Raw genomic sequence first — 17,289 nt, 5'->3', positions numbered from 1 at the left:
AAATAAGCAAAATGTGACATATACACACAGTGGGACATTATTCAGCCTTAAAAAGCATGCTGACACATGCGACAACATGGATGAAACTTGAAAACATTATGCTAAGTGTTATAAGCCAGCCACAAAAGAACAAATGTTGTATTATTACACTTACATGAGGTACCTAGAATAGTCAAATTCATTCAGGCAGAAAGTGGAAGGGTGGTTGTCAGGAGCAAGGAATGAGGGAGCTGGGAGTTACTGTTTAACGGGTACGGGTTTCCGTGTCGGGTGACGGGAAGGTTCTGGAGATGGATGGTGGTGAGTGTTGTACAACAGGGTGATTGTGCTTAATGCCACTGAACTGTACATTTGCAGGTAGTTAAAATGGCAGATTTTATGTTATATATATTTTACCATAATTAAACAAATTCCTTTTGCTAGAACCCTGGAAGTGCATTCACATGCTAGACGTGGCAGGTAAAGTGAACATCCTTGGTTCATTTTACTTGGAAGGCTATCATTCCCGCTGACTTCCCTGTCACGGAGATGATTGATAACCAGAAAAGCTAGAGTCAAAGAAAAGTTTCTGTCAGTCAAACCAATGTTTCTTTCACTGAAGTTAGGTGGGTCTAGTTTTCTTTTCATGGTGAGCGCTTCTGCAGTTGGTTTTACATGTGTTGCTAATTGTTTGAAATGTAAATATATAGTATCCTCTTGGCAGCTGTCCACTTTTTTATTGAGAGGGAATTTAGAACCTTAGAATTATAATAGTCTATATTTCTATCAAGATGAAACATTTTGGAAAAATTTTAAACACAAATGTTAGTCAGTTGGGTAAAAGGGAGGGTAAAGTGTTTTCATTATAAATGAAGAGGCTTTAGAGCCAATAATAGGTATAGGTTTCAGCTCAATGCCAATGGAATGAGTCTTTTAAAAAGTTCACTGGAGGCTTTACATCCAGTCCTTTGGCTCTTGGCATCCCTAATTCAGCTTGCCCTGAGGTGCTATCTGACTTCTGAAGAGTCAGTCAGCCAAACATTTCCATTTTAGCTGTTTTATTTCTGTCCTACTTTGATTCCTTTTTTTTTGGGGGGGGGGCAGACTTTTTTCCTCTAAAATTTCCCTCATGTAAATAATTTATCACATCAGAACATTCTGAATATTGCCGGTAATATTTTTTTTTAAAGATTTTATTTATTGCCCTGGCTGATGTGGCTCAATGGGTTGAGTACCAGCTTATGAACCAAAGGATCACTGGTTCAATTTTTAGTCAGGGCACATGCCTGGGTTGCGGGCCAGGTCCCCAGTCATGGGTGCGAGAGTGGCAACCACACATTGATGTTTCTGTCCCTCTCTCTCCCTCCCTTCCCATCTCTGTAAAAATAAATAAATGAAAAAAAACACAAACAATGATATTTCATTTATTTTTAGAGAGAGGGGAAGGGAGGGAGAAAGTGAGGGAGAGAAACGTTGATGTGAGAGAGAAACATCAACTGGTTGCCTCTCTCGCGGGCCCCCAACCAGGGACCTGGTCCAAACCCCAGGCATGTGCCCTGACTGGGAACTGAACTGGCGACCTTTCAGTTTGCAGGCCAGTGCTCAATCCACTGAGCCACATTGTTGGTAATATTTAAATTGCAGAGTTTAATGTTTAGTTTTCATAGGTTCTTTTTTGGGAATTCAAATTATTCTCTAAGAAGAAAAAAGGGAAGATTTCTCCAAAGATGATGGAATTGTCACTGTCAGCTGTTACATTAGGTTACATCAGCTTCTAAGCTGTTCAGAGATGAAAGGGCATTTAGTCTTCCTCTGTATGTCCCTATAGTCATGTGTCCCTCTTAAGAAAACCTGTACCCTCTGTGGCTCTATTCGAAACTTGTATAGAATTCCTCCAAATTTTCCATTACTGTGTGAGGACATGACAGGAAAGCAAAGACTTAGTGTGGACCCAATGTAAATACTCTAGTTGGGAGGGGAGGAGAGGACTCTTTCTCTTAACAAGTAAGTAACTGGTATTTCTTTTATGGTCTCAGAAGCATACTGTAATTGCCAGTATTAGTGAGTTTAAATCAACTGTAAAGTTGCTTCTAACACTACAGTCTTTTTAAACATAGAGGTAAAGTGATCACCTAAAGGAAGGCCATAATTTCAGGGTTTTCTTTTTCTTTTTTTCTTTTTTTGTAACGTAGTTTTACTCTCCTTTGTATGAGATGGCCTGGGAGAACTTATCAGAAAGCTGAGATTTTTTTAACCTAAGAAACTAGCGTTGATGGCCAGAATAGCTATAATATAGATGTAACAGATGTTTATAAATCAAATATTTTCTCTTCCTAAATCAGCGGAAGGTCCTGGGAAATCAAATGATGTCAGAAAAGAAAAACAAGACCCCTACTCCGGAATCTCTAGCCACTGGTGAATTGAAGAGAGCCAGCAAAGAAAATATCAGCTTAGTAAGATACAATTCTGTATACTTCCTCTTTGTATGTGTACATTTGTAGAAAGGAGGAAAATTGATATACTGTCATCTCTTTGTGTTTCTCAGTAAAGTATGCTTTTTTCCTCAATTAATCCTTTCATTTATGCTGTCATCTTTCTGTAGGTTTTTATTGATTCATTCAACAAACACATTTTGAGTTCGAGGAAGATAGGGCCAGTCATAAGCAGAGAAGACAAATACCATGAAAGAGCTCCATGGACATAGTGCTGGAGGGAGCGCTTTTTACTAGGAGATTCCACAGGATGGGTAGCATTTGAGCCAGGCTACCTGGCACTGCATTACCTGTGGAGGAATCCTCCAAAGTATCCCAGGCGTGTTTACTTCGTTAAGCCAGCAAGAAAACCAGTTAAGGTTAATGAGATATAAATATGTCAGTAAAACTCCTCACATTGAAATAGAACCAGTAAATAACTCCTCTGTTAGTAAAGTCTATCTATAGGAATGACATAGGATATTTAAGCCACTATAAAATTTTCCTGTTACAGCTCTTTTCTGGATCTCCAGCTGCCATGATGACTCCAACAATATTGAAATGGCCTGAGGGGAAGAAAGAGGGGAAAAAAGGTACTAATTGTATTTTTTCTGTGTTCTTACTGAATGTGGTTCCTTTCTGCATCTAGACAGTCAATAGCATTTTTAAAATTCCCAGTGTAGTGGTTGTAGTTAGAAGCAATGAAAAATTACAAGGCTGGGCCCTTGCCCTTGAGTTCATTTAGCAGATGGTTATTGAGCATCTACTCAGCACTGTCCCAGGTGCTGAGGGGCCAAGCTGGGAACATAGACCCACCTGGTGCCTGTATTCTTGGACAGATGGGACGCGTGTAAAGTATCTTCAGAGTACTTGTTAAGCAAATTAAAAACAAATGTTAACTCATTTGTGCCACCAAGTATAGATATGCTCCGTGAACATGGAATAGTTACACTCCTTTTGGTCGTAGACTTCAGCTTTGTTTATTCAGTGAAGCTTTCCAGATAGGTAGCTCATGTTGACAGACCCTGGCAATCATACACAGGATGTTTTTGAAGGTTTAGGACAAAGAGGATTAGTTAGTGCTGGGATTGCTGGTTGCCCAGGCTTTTCTGGTAAAAGGCAGTGGCTACTGAGCTTTCCTCTGAGGAAAGACCAGGGGATTTGTAGTTAGACCTGATTTGAGTCATCATTCCTCTGGCCGGGGAAAACCATCCATTCTCTCTGAGCCCAAGTTTCCTCTTCCGAAAATGAGGATAGTAGTTATGTGTACTTGAGATATTTCTTAAGAGGCTCAATTGAAATAACATTTTGGAAGCACATTGTGATTATTAAAGGATAAACAAGTGGTCCTAATTGTTAGTAAGGAAAATTCGATGAGACTTGGTCTGTTTTATTAGGCTTGCATGGCAGCTGAAGTGATCTTTGGTTTGACATGCTCATTTTTCTCTGAGACGGGAACATAATTACTATCGAGACATCAGCAATAGAAAGAGAACAAAAGCTCAGCCTTTATGGATAAATCTTTATAGTGCTCTAAAAGATTAGATTTCAGTACAATCTCCTTATCCTTGAATTACTTACCTGAACTTTTTTCCTTCCATCTTGCTTCTGATTTCTAGGCTGGGCTCTTTGGCTGAGGCATGATTGGTGTTTGAGTTATGTGTGTCTAAATAGTTTGACTTTAATCCATAAGTCAAAGTCACGTGTAAGGTATTTTTGAAGGATACATTATTTTGTACCAATTACACCTTTTGTTGCTTTCATTTTTTAAGATAATCAAGAAATAGTTAAGTCTTTATTATTGAGAGCTCTGCTTTTTGAAGAAATACATTTAAAAAATAAGCTATTTTAATGGACTAATTTACCAAGAAGTTTTAGAGCAGAGATGCTTGACCTGTTAACCGTGGACTTTATAAAGCTCCAATAAAGTTCCTGGTATTGTTGATGCAATTTTACATGTAGGCACATGTGTGCATTTTTCTGGAGGAGAGAATATTTTTTATTAGATTCTTAAAAATGTTAGTGATTCAGAAAAGTGGAGGCCCACTGATAACGAATGACCTTCCACTGGATCAGGCGATGGCATTTGCATTTTACCTTTGCCGTGGTCACTTCCTCTGTCTTGAAATGCTTTCCTTGGCTGCCATGATGTTACACAAGATGTTACACTATTGTTCTCCTCCTTCCTTTTTAATTCTCTTCCTTCTCTGCAGTAGCTTACTGTCATTTGCCTACCCTTCCACCTCTTCGTATTTTTCAGCACTCTATCTTAAGATCTCTGTTCATTTCTGCTCTTACTTTTCCCCCTCTTAGCAGCTTGGCCTACTCTAACAGCTCAGCTCTGCTCTCTGTGTGATAACTGCGTCCACACCTGCATCTCCAGATATAAACTTTCTTCAGTCACCAAGCTCACAGATTTAATTGTACCATCTTTTTTTTTTTTACACAATGAATACAACCCTCTATTTTATTGATGGCGATTTTAGAAAAGGAACAAATATTTTTGAAGATAATGCAACTTATCATCATTAATAGTACTCCAGAAGACATTTACATAGCACAGGGTTTCTCTAACTGGCACTCAATAATTCTGTGCTGTGGGGCTGTCCTGTGTATTCATTGTATGATATTTAGCAGCATCCCTGGTCTCTACCCACTAGGTGCCAGTAGCACCCTTCACCTAGTTGTGACACCAAAAATTCCTCCAGACATTGCCAAGTCTGCTGGGGGGAAGGGAGCAAAATCATCCCCAGATGAGAACCACTGAATTAGTACCTGCTTATTTATTTGAGCAGCGACGGGGAGTGTCCCTGTTTAAAGCAAATTGCTGATCTAGTGGGTCATGGAGTTGATTCTGGGTGACAGTTTAATTAAGAAAGAGGTAAAAGGTCTCTCTATACCTGGAGGCCAATGTGCTGGGTTCTTAAGCAATTCTTGCAAGTTACTACTGAAGACCTTTATATTTATTTATTGTGGATCTCTGGTATTTGAGGTATAAAGGTATGTGTGCGTGAGAGTGTATGTGTGAGTGCAGGTACCTACTTATTAATTTCAGTAGTCAGAGTCTTATCCATTCTACCCTTCTGGTCAAGACGGTGCATAGGTAAACACAGCTCACCTCCTCACACAACTGCATCAAAATTACAACTAAGTTGAGAAAACTATCACTCAGAACCATCAGAAATCGAGTTGAATGGAAGTCCAACAACTACAGAACTAAAGAAACTACATCTATCCAGACTGGTAGGAGGGATGGAGATGTGGAGATGTGGAATGGGCTGGTCCCACACCCACATGTGGTGGATAAAAAATCAGAAAGGATATCTCTGGAATGAGGGGTTTGAGTACTACCACAGACCCCCCAGCCCAGGGTTCCAGTGCCAGGAAGATAAGTCCCCATAACTTCTGGCTGCAAAAACCAGTGAATCAACAGAAGAAACTGTTGGACTCCCAAGCAGTTCCTCTTAAAGGACCCATACATGGACTTACTCAGAATCACTCCCTCTGAGCTCTAGCACCAGAGTAGCAGCTTGAAAGGCACCAGTGGCATACAGGGAGGAACTGCTGTGTCTGGCTTCAGAGCGAGAGCTAGGGGACACCTTTCTCCCAGATAGAATAGCAGTCAGAGGTCATTGTTCCTTTTCTGAACCCTCCCCCTGCAGAGCCACAGAACCATAGAGCTAGCAGGTGGGGGCTCTACCTGAGAAACCATCAACCTGGCTTACACTGTTTGCCCTGCCCTGGTGGTTCCCTAAGACTCTGTACCAAGCTATTTATGGGCCAACCCAAGCTGTTAACAGTGGTTTTTCCATGTGAATGGCTTGTCTTAGCTCATGCTTCACATCTTCCTAAATGAAGGGGCACCCTGTCCCACAGAGTCCCCCTGGCCGCCGTGGATGAAGAAATAAACTGTACCAGACATGAATCATCTGTCAGGTGAGGGGGTGGAGATTCCCTCCACTGGAGAATGCTCCAAGCCCTTCTCTTGAAGGGGCTTTTATTGAGAACAATATGCACAGGGGTTTCAGCAGCATGCAAAGCTTATTAATCAATTCCTAAAGGCTGTATTTACAGAAAACAGATAGAGATCATAGATAACAATTGAAGGAACACAGAGATTTGCCTCAGGTCAGGGTCTGGTAGACAGGATGAGGTATATTCAGCCCTAAAACCTGGGAAAATAAACTCATCCTATGCTCAGACCCCAAACACCAGTACTCATTAACTTGAGGGCATTCTTAGCAAAGAGGTTTCATAGGATTTAATGCATTCCTTTTCCAGGCCTAATTGCCCCCTGAAACTGCCTGATCCAGATCAGGACTGTATCTGCCTCTATTGTTGTATCATTGGCCCGGTTAGGCGGGTGGAGCAAAGTAGCCAAGAGATAAGAAGACTTCTTTCAGATAGAATGAGGACTCTGGCCATGATAAAGTCAAGAGGTGAGGGTCTTTTGCCCCTTCTCTGTGTACCCAAAGTCCTTCCCTGATGGCCCCTATGTGACTGTGCCTGTCTTAGAGTGCCCCTGCCATCGAGGGGTCTTACCTGTTATTGACTAACCAGCCATCCTCTGGAGCCAACCAGGGTGATGTGAAGGCGCAGCCCCTGCCAGAGGAACAGGTTTTGTCTCCTCAATGGTCTGTTTTCCCAAGGTCTCCTTGCTCAGCTCCAGCCTTTTGGCTCTCTTGCCTGTTGGTGAGGCTACAGTCTCTGAAACCAGGTGGGATGGTTCCCAACACCTAAATCTTCTTAAATAGGCAACAGCTAGCCTCAGCAAGCTCCCGGCCTCTGTACCTCTTGCTGAGTGGCCCCAGGCCTGGCACTAGCAGCAGCCAGCCTAGGTTCACAGCATGGCTTCACCTGGGAACCTCCAAGCCCAGCACAAGTAGCAGTCATCTGAAGATTGCAGCTCATGCTGGGTGACCCTGGGCAAAACAAAGGTGGTGGCTGACCTTGGCCTGCGCCACCTAGGGAACCCAGAGCCTACACACCCAGTGGACAGCTACAGATATTTCTTTTTCCTTTGGTCTCTTACTGACAAACTATATATAAACTAAAATGTGTACTTCACCTGTATTACCTGTAACCAGTTTGTCTTCTGGAAGACAGAGGCCAGACTTAAGGATATATTTGTGGCCTCCTGTTAATTTGTTTTTCTCTTCCTCTAAGTGATAGTGCCTTGTGTCTAGTAGATACCAGTACTGTTTTGTACTGGTCTCAGCCTATCAGTAACCAATGTTGTGGTTGGATTGGCCATCGTGGTTCTTATTATGATTGCAAGATGCCCTTCAGGTATTACCATCAGGAAATTTTTTTGGGAAAAAAAAGATGTATTACTTACAGGACTTGGAAATCACACAGCCCACCTCGGGCCACATAGCAAGGTCATGGGTAGAGAGAGAGTGCACTGGCCTAGGGTTCTGCTTTCATTGGGGCCTAGGGTTTTGTGGGTTCAGTCTTCATTGGTGAATTTAAAACATGTGAGTGGGAGTTTAAAGTGTGAGAAGAGAAAAAAACAAGTGACCCAAATGGTTACTTACTGAAATCAATATCTCTAAAGCATAGGAGCCTCATGGGGAAGGGGCCTAGCTCTTTATCTAGTCATTGTGGCTTGGCCACATGTTTATTGGAAATAGCTGTCTTTGAAGTGGATGTTTCTTTGAAATGGATGCCTCAGCAATCAAAGCTTAAGTCAGACACTTGCATTACCGAAAAGAAAAACAACTGTCAGGAATAACATTACAGTCCACTGTGATGCTGAGGCATCAGAGTTAATGGCAAGGACTTGAACAGCCTGGGTAGCTGGTATGTAAAAAGTCAAGGGTAGGAGGGCATATTGTAACCCACAAAGTATACATCTAAATAGGATTATAGTAGCAAATTCTGTAATAATTACACAGGCAAAAGTTTGAAGTCCAGTCTGTAGTCATTGCGCCAGACTTGAGGAATCTTGCATTGAAACTGAGTCAGTGATCTCAGGGGCCATAGGAGTCAGTTCAAAAATTTAGGTAATGTGAAATAATTTTAATATCTTGAGCTATCTGCTGGAAGCAGGTTTGAACCTGTCCTGAGTTGATAGATCACTTCAAATGTCATCTAAGTGGTCTCTTAGTTCTGAAAATAGGTCATTATAGTTCAATAATTGTGTTTCATGTTGGGAAGTGGTGTTGCAGGTGGGTTCTCTACGTTATGGTGTAGGCATTCAACAAGAGGCACATCTGTTGAGACAAAAAAAGAGAAAAGAACAAAAATTAATGATTAGAGCAGATTATAATCCCAGTTTCCGAGTTTTGAAGGCAGCCAGTCGGGAAGATTGCTAGATGTCCAGCTCAAAGCATCCTCAGACAGAGCGAGGGCAGGCAGTGGCAATCTGGTAGGTTTTCCTGGTTTGCAGTGTGAATGCCTCTGGTGATCTTTCTGAGTAGCCCATACAACAGGAGGCATGAAGGTTGTCCATACAGGAGCTGTTGTGGTCATGTCTCTGTAGTTCCCATCAAGTTGACCCACTTTCGCTTGCAGGGTTCCGGGGGGAGGGCTGTTTTGGTTCTCAGTGATGCCCAGTCAGAAGGGTAGGAGAAAAACTGGAAATGTTAGTTTGCAGAGTTGTAGTCAAATATTGCAGGAAATTAGAAAAATTGAGGCTATAATCCAGTTTACAAGTATAAACACCAAACCTCAAAAACAATTAATAGCAAAAAAGAAAGAAAGAAAGGAAGAAAAGAAACAATAGCACTAGAATCTTGTATCCCCAAAGGTGTTATACGGAAACATATTTAATGTTGATAACCCTGAAGGCATATCTATTTTAATTAAACCAAACGTCAGTTAGCTTTATTTACCAAAGGTTATCCCACGTCATGCAAATTTGAAAAACATTTGGGTTAGTGTTGATATTTGGGGCATATTAACCTGTGTAGGCTTCAGATTCTTCACCTGTAAAATGGCAAGTGCATCACCTCTTGCACAGGTTATTGTGAGGATAAGTGATATGTACATAAAGAGCTTAGAGTAGTGTTTGGCACAAAATCAGCACTTAGTAAAGTGGTAGCTGTTGTTGCTGTTAAGATGATGTATTCATTGCAGTGTTATTACAGTCGTCGACATTTGGAAGCAGCCCAAGTGCCCATCAGTAGATGAGTGGATAAAAAAGCTGTGGTGCATTTACACAACAGAATACTACTTGGCCATAAAAAGAAGGAAATCTTACTTTTTGTGACAGCAAGGATGGACCTAGAGGGTGTTACACTAAGTGAGATAAACCAGTCAGAGGAAGACAGATTCCATATGATTTCACTTATATGTAGAATCTCATGAACAAAATGAACAAAATAGGAACAGACTCATAGTACAGAAGACAGACTAACAGCCGCCAGAGGGGAAGGTTTTGGGGACTGGATGAAAAAGGTGAAGGATTAAGCAGTACGAGTTAGTAGTTGCAGAACAGCCACAGAGATGCAGATTGCAGCATGGTGATTATAGTGAATAATGTCGAGCTAACCGGGTCTGGGGCCAGGTGGGTGCTCGGGCAGCAGGGGAGCACTCTGCAGAGGGCATGGTTTCCTGGCCACTTTGCTGTACACCTGAAACTGGTGCAGAATGATACTGAGTGTAAACTGTGGTTGAAAAAAAAAAGATGATGTAATGAACTGAAATTAGAGCAAGTGGACAAATTGAGGTTTACTTGGTAGAGGTTCATCAATTCTCAAACTTTGCTAGAAAATACTAAGTATAGATCCTCTGGCTTTTAGGTGGGATGTTTGCAAAAAGAAATATTTCTGAACGTGCTTAATGCTCTTGTTTCTCTTTCAACCTAGGATTCCCCTGAAGGACCCAGAGTTCTGCCGTTTACCCAGGATTTTCTCTGCAGCGGGGCTGGTGTCATTCCTGCCTGCAGAGCAGCTCGGACTGGCAGCTTGCTTGCTGCGTTTTGAATTGTGACAGTTAATTAATGCTGTGACTTGACTGATGCCACTAACCCCACTCACTGGATGTCTTCTGCAGCCTCTGCCTCTGCACCAGTGCTAGCAGCTCGCTCTCTCTTTTTTAATATTGTGGGGAAACCACTAACCAGGCAGCCAGCTTACACAGCACACGGACAGTGGGCAGAACCAGGCAGACTCCAGTGCTCATCCCGTGTATTTGTGTAGGCATATTTTATTTTTTAAAAATACGAGGTTTGTGCTTAACTCTCAGTTTTTTTTTTTTTTTGTAAGTACTCTCAATCCTAGTGGATTGATGTTATTTTTTAACTGCTTTTTGGATTTTTCTGTTTTGATAGTGTTGGGTATTTTTGTTGTCATTTCTTGTTTATTTGTTGTTTGTTTATTTTTTAAAGCTATTTGTTTGTACCTGTAATCTAAATGGGCTCTAAGCCAGATGTCCTTTCCCTCTTTCTCACCTTTAGCTTTGGGAAAGCTCTTTCTCTCATGAGGCTGTGTTCTTCAATACCTTATTTGTGTGCAAGGAATTCATAGCTTTCCTGGAAGTTTCTCATTGTTTCTTGGGCCTGAGATTGCAAGGTTTTTGGAGAAAGGAGAATTCAGAATGATATAATATTTTAACAAGTTGTTGTTTTTGATCTTTTTTTCATTTTTTTATTGTTGTTCACATACAGTTGTCTCCATTTTCCCACTACCACTTTCCCTTGCTTAACAAATGTTAATTATTAAATTATGTCCCTCCATCCCTCTGTCCCGCCACTCTCTCTCCCTTCCCCGATCCTCTTTCCTCAGTGATGCCAAATAATTGTGTGATTCCTGGGCTTGTTTCCTTTGTTCAGTTTCCTCTTGAACCTAGAACGTCTCTGGTGCCCACGTGGGGCCAGTACCTCTGTGCCAGATCACTGTGCCTCAAGGAGAGTCTCTGGCTGCTGAGCAGAGGTTTGCTGAAATATCTGCATGTAGTGGAAGCTCAGAGTGTGACTAGGATGGGGCTGGCTGTGTGATGTCCAGGATGACTCCCTCGGGGCGGGATTATATTGTGCCCTCCTAAGGGATCAGGTGTGTGGGCTAGACTGTCTCCTGGGAGCCAGCCGCCGGAATCGGGGAGAAAGTGAGCGGCAGCCTCTGCAGCGCTGAGAGGGTTTAAAGGAGAGGACATTCTCCTTTGGAGGCAGCGGGGCTTATCACCCAAGTTCTAGGAAGGAGCAGCATAGCCCCTCTCCTTGTCATAATGGGCACGGGGAGGGCGTGGGGATGGGCCGCAGCTGGAGCTTTGACTGGGTTAGCTGTTCACCAGTGTTTGAGGTGAGCAAGGGCACGGCTTTGGCCTCGTGTAAATACTGCCCGGCGAGCAGCAGGTGCCAAGAGAGAATGTTCCTTTTGTGCCTGCTCAGTGGAGCTGTGGAGCTGTCCCCACCCCGTGTGCTGGAGCTGCCAGGCCTTCCATGGGGAAGCAGTTGTCCAGCAAAGTATGGTTGGCTGACCTGTTTTTAAACTATTGAAAATGCTGCGTTGTTGCTGAAAGGGAAGGGGACCCTGGGAGGAGAGTTGGGTTTTATGTCCAGTGTCAACCCTCTTTTCCATATGTACTGGAGTTTGGTTTTTTTTTTTTTTTTTTTTGCAGCTGTAACAGCAGTTGTGAAGAAGGAAAAAACATTTGGCCTTCCAATTTGATAGATTATGAACAATTGATGGTTAGGAATATAAACCTGCTTAGAAGCCCCTTTTCTCTAGAGCAGTTTTATGGCATTCTTAAAAGTCCTTATTACAAATTCATTTGTGCAGGTTTCTATTTGGCTTTTTTCCTTTTTTCCTTACTGAGAAAAAATAAAATTCCTTGCACCAGCTATCAGTGAATCCAGACAGAAACCCCTCTTGGTATGACCAGGCCGAAGGAGCGTTCTCCTCCACCCCTGCTTCGTCTGTGTCACCTGGAGCAGTGTGGGCTGTCAAACAGGGGCTGGCCTCGGGTGGAGGGAGCAGAGCCGCGACCCGATTCCTCCTTGTCAGCGAGGCTATTCTGTGGTTCTGTTTGCGGGAGGCACCTGAGAGTTAGGAGACGCTCTCTGGTTGTGTGGAATCGACAGTGTTCCGGGGCCGCAGTGCTGAGAGAGACGCCTGGCGTGCGCGCATGCTTTTCTGTAGCTCGCCCCTGGGGCAGTTTGTGTCCGTATTTGGGTATGTGTGTTTCATTTAAGTTATTTATTAAATATGCTTTCCCTTGCTTTAAGGGTATGATAGGTCATTTTTTAAATAGAAGCTGTGATCCAGTTGGAATTTGAGAAATAAATAGCGTAACCTTCTGCCTTGTAATATGTAACTGTTCTAATCCTGTGGAACCTTATGGGGAACTCAAAAACAAAAACCCTCTTCATTTGCCACAGAAGGGTACTGTCTCCCTTCTGACTTGATGGGCGGGTATTTTTGAACCAGTATTTAACAGTTTCTTAAATCTATCAGATTTTTAAAAATGTTGTATTTACTTTTCAAGTTGGAACAATCTCTTTGGAAACACCTCTTCTTCTGGCTTGTAAATTGCACTTCTTCCTGGGGGCAGCTGAGAAGGGCTTGGCTGTGGTGTCAGTACGAGGGCGCAAGTGCGAAAACGCAGACTGCCTCATCGACCCCCATCTGCGCCGGGGGAGCTGCACTGGTTCAATCAATGGAAACCAGTTTCTCACCTTTTACAAAGATGGACTTTTGCACTGGGGCCAGTGAATCTGGTTTGAAAAACTCCACTGCAGCATTGAAAGGATTAGGAGATACTGATTATGTCTGAACAGCCAACGTATTAAAGGAGCTGGTTCTTAATCCTAAGTGAAACCACAGTTGATCCACCACAAGCTCTTTACCTTGAATGCCCTCCCAGAGTCCGTCAGCCGTGGCAAGGGAGTGCCCTTGGGAAATGGAGTAGCGCAGGGCTGCTGGCTGCAGCGACCGACCGACCACTGGGTGTTCCGAGGTGGTGGATTTGTTGGCCTGTAGGGAAGCCCGCTGATCCCGGAGGGCCAGACCAGAGCCATTCTCTCCTCCTGAGTAGCTGTGTTTCTGTTCAGCTCCCCTCACAGGAGCCTCTGTTAGAACATGGTTTCAAATACAGCCTTCTAGGAGAGCCTGCGGTCCTGGGGCTGTGCCCCACAGCGACCATCTGTGCGGCCGTGCCTACCTGGGGAAGCCGTCTCTGGGATCAGACTTCCCTAGAGCTTACTTGTGCCCTTACTTCGTACAGGGCCTCACACAGATCCTTGAAGCTGATGGCTCCAGCTCTGGAGTCTTTTCTAAGTAGAACACCTTTCCCCAGGGGAAAGCCTCCTCCCTGCCCTCCTCCACCCCGAAGTCTCTGTGCTGAGGACAGTACCCAGTCCCAAACCTGGATGCCAGCATCTGGCAGGATTGCCCTAGATTCAGGGGAAGATTTGGGTTGCTAAGATGCACAGGCTTTTCAGACTGATGGTAATTAACCCAATCTAAAACTGCTATAAAAACCTGGCTTTCCTAGACAACTAATGCTGAGAGTTGATGGAGGGGCTAGCGAGGAGGTGGAGTACATAATAGCCTGAGTGCTTGGTTACCATGGAAACTGGAGTGTGCGAGGCCACAGCCGATGCTAAAGAGCCATTGAGCACTCCCCCAGACATATTTGGGACCAGCGGAACCTGTTGGGAAAAACTCTCCCGCCCCAGCGTCCTTTTTTCATAGCAAAGGCTGCTTTTGCGCGTATCCCTGAGCACTCATAACAAGAGAAACAAGGTTTTTTTAACTGTCCCCATTTTTTTCATTCTTGTTTGACTATATATCCTATATATATGTAACTGTAAAGAAATAATCATATGCATTGTCTTTCTTTTATATTCATGCAATATTCTGAAATTAAATTCTCTTTGTTACATACCCATAGGCTTGGACTGGTTTCTTAATTCACATTTTGACTGAGGGATTATTTTAAAGAGAGATTGCCTTAAAAAAAAAATTCCCCCCAGTATAACTGAGGTATTTTTGACAGAGAGGCTGCTTCTTGTTCTGAGGAGCATGAAACCTCTAAGAAAAGCTTCAGCTTGTTTTCCTGCTGGGTGGGTGGGTGCGGGGGGCGTGAGTCTTTTGGCTGAAAGGCTGTGAGATTGGAACCTCCCAAATTCAGAGCTTCCTGATTTTCCATGGCTGGGTTTAGAATGCTTTGCATAGATTTCAGTTTCTTCTATAATTCTTATTTCCTCATTGAAATATAAAGAGTGATATTTACAGTAATGGTAAAAACCAAGTGATATTTTCATGTAGGGCGGCAAGTTGCAGTGTTCAGACAACTCTGGTGGAAATGTTGTTTCTGCCACTTGGCATGTCTTCTTGTCCGCAAGGTGGGGACAATGGTGTCTAGTCGCAGTAATGCCACACTCTCAGATGGGACGGCTTAGCACAAAAGGTTTTAATTTGGGGTCTGTGGTTGTACTTCAGGATGTCGCCGGCCCCTGTGATTCCAGGTAAAATTTTGTGTCCATTTGCGTTTTTCTGAGAGAGATTTTACAGCTTCCACAAGAATCCCAGAGGAGCCCTCGACCACGGAAGCACTGAGAGCCGCCAGCCTTCTGCGGTGCCTGGCAGATGGCAAGTATTCACTGCTTGTTCTTTCTCTCCCCGCCGAGGGTAAATTTTATAATCAGCAGGCTATTGATGCTGACATCGTTATTTTTGATAACAAAAGAGTTACTTAAAAAAATCTGGCATAGGAAAGAAAAATAAAAAAATCAAAGCTCTGCAGCTGCTTCTACTCCATTGCCTACCCATCCTACCCCCTTCAGCACGTTGGCCCGCCAGGCGCTGCTCAAGACCGCTGGGCCTCTGTCTGCACCCCCACGGTCCGGCTTGCGTTACTTCCTGAAAAGAAAGGAGCCGGTCCGTTCCTCGAAAGTGAAGCACGGAGAGACTCTTAGAGATGGTACACGAGAAACGGCGTCATGCAGAAGAGAGAAATGGGTGGAGGGACAGGGCTAATTTTGAAAAATAGGAGGATTAAAATGTCTAGCACAGTGTTGACCACATAATCATTAATAACTGAATCACAGAAAGGAATCAAGAAGCAGACATGCATTAAACAGCAGAAAGAAAGGTGGGAAAACTGAGAACTGGGAAGAATTTTCCTTGGTCTCCCCTTCCTCCCAGGCCAGTTCTGTGGCCTTTGTCCCTCGTGGTGGGCTGCCCACTTTTGTTCTTACCTATATTCCTGCATTAGAAGCAGATGGGATAGAAATGGTGAAGAAGCCTGAATCCCATTCTAGGGGGTTATGGTGCACAGTATATGATGCTTCTGTAGATGCTTTTAAGTCCCAGCCTCTTGATTTCCCCATAACAAAAAAAAAAACTCCAAAAACAAAAATGGGTTGAGCCATGGCCAAGCGTTGGTCCCAGTGGATCATTAATACCTTATCCTTTATTAGCAGCATCCAGTGCTGAGATCCTGAGAGAGAGTCTTATGCCTTGGAACCAGGATGGAGGTTTGCAGGAGGGGCCATTGACTCATTGCCTGTTAAAATTTTCAGCACCTTAGTGATGAGTAATGCTTAATTCAGTTGAACCATATGTGTGGACAACAGAAAAAGGGAACAGGTTGTCTAAAAATTGTGAGTATGGAAGCCATGCCTCAATGCCAATCTATGGAAGTGGGGGTTACTTTATCATTTTTAATTTTTAGTTTTAAAAGATTTTATTTATTTACTTTTAGAGACAGGGAAGGGAGGGAGAAAAACATCGATATGACAAACATTGGTCAGTTGCCTCTTACACATCTCATCCAGGGACCGAACCTGCAACCCAGGCACGTGCCCCGACTGGGAATCAAACTGGTGACCTTTTACTTTGCAAGACGACGTCCAACCAACTGAGCCACACTGATTAGGGTGCGGGTTGGCTTTTAAGAGCTCCTTCTGTCTATGTGCTTCCCAATTTTTCAGTGTTGAAAGAGGAATTATGATAGGGCCTCTAACGAGTTCAAGTCTCCTGTGAATGAAAAATTCATACCATAGTTTACCGAGTACTTACTGTGTACTAAGCTTTGTGCTAGCCAATTAATTCCTGTGTCATTAAAGTGATACATCTCTGTGGAGAATTGTTATCTCCAATTTTATAGTAGAAGACACACATGAAGAGTTTAATGTATCCATTATCAGCTAAAAAGTGGCAGAGCCAAGATTAACGTCCAGGGCCGCCGGACCTGAGGAAACTGGTTTTACGCAGGAGTTACATGCCCCAGCGTCCTCAGGAGCCAGGAAGGGAAATGTAAGGTCATGAAAACAACAACCACTTGACGAGATTGAAAAGCACCATGGAGCCAAACATAACTCCCCCGCGGCCTGGATTTGGCTCATAAGCCCCACTTGGCATCCTCTGCACAGCGCTGTGCTGCTCGTCTCCTGGCTGGGTCCCCAGTCCGCACAGCGTGTTCTCCAGGGACGCTCCGTGCTGGCTCGGGGTGGCGGCCCCAGCGTGCCTCCCGGGATGGCGTTCCAACCCAGGAGGGCGGGTGACCCCCGGCTGCTGGGAACCACTGAGGGAGGATCTGTCCTCCCTTCTTCACTGTCCCCTGTGTGCTGCCCAGCCCGGCAGCCTCTGCCACACGTGGGTCTGGAAACATGGCCAGTCTGAACTGAGATGTGCGCTAAGTGTGAAGTACACCCCAGAATTCAGACCCAGTAAGAAAAAGAGGATGTAAAAAATGTGTCAATAATTTTTTATACTGATGATATATTTAAGGGATATTTTGGATATATCAGTAATTAAATTATGTCACTAAAATTAATTTTACCTGTTTGTACCTTAACATGACTGCTAGAAACTATTACATTACATGTATGGCCCATGTTCTGTTGCTCTGTTCCAGAGCCTCTGGGGCTCTAATCCCAGACGTTCTTTCT

General features: G+C 43.6%; 1 protein-coding gene across 1 annotated transcript in view; it reads left to right on the top strand.

Annotated features, from left to right (window-relative positions):
* Positions 1-10,672, top strand: part of ARHGAP19 (Rho GTPase activating protein 19) — a 58,819-nt gene extending 48,147 nt beyond the window's left edge. Inside the window, exons 10-11 of the mRNA XM_054581300.1 lie at positions 2,322-2,432; positions 10,262-10,672. Of these exons, the coding sequence (XP_054437275.1) occupies positions 2,322-2,432; positions 10,262-10,378 (228 nt within the window). The 3' untranslated portion in view covers positions 10,379-10,672. The remainder of the gene's footprint in view (positions 1-2,321; positions 2,433-10,261) is intronic.
* The last annotated feature ends 6,617 nt before the right edge of the window (positions 10,673-17,289 follow it).

Source organism: Pteronotus mesoamericanus, unplaced genomic scaffold (assembly GCF_021234165.1).
Source record: "Pteronotus mesoamericanus isolate MK-2021 breed Mesoamerican mustached bat unplaced genomic scaffold, CSHL_Meso_final contig_657, whole genome shotgun sequence".
Classification (NCBI taxonomy): domain Eukaryota; kingdom Metazoa; phylum Chordata; class Mammalia; order Chiroptera; family Mormoopidae; genus Pteronotus; species Pteronotus mesoamericanus.
The sequence above is the reverse complement of the archived record's forward strand: the minus strand, read 5'-3'. Positions and strand labels throughout refer to the sequence as shown.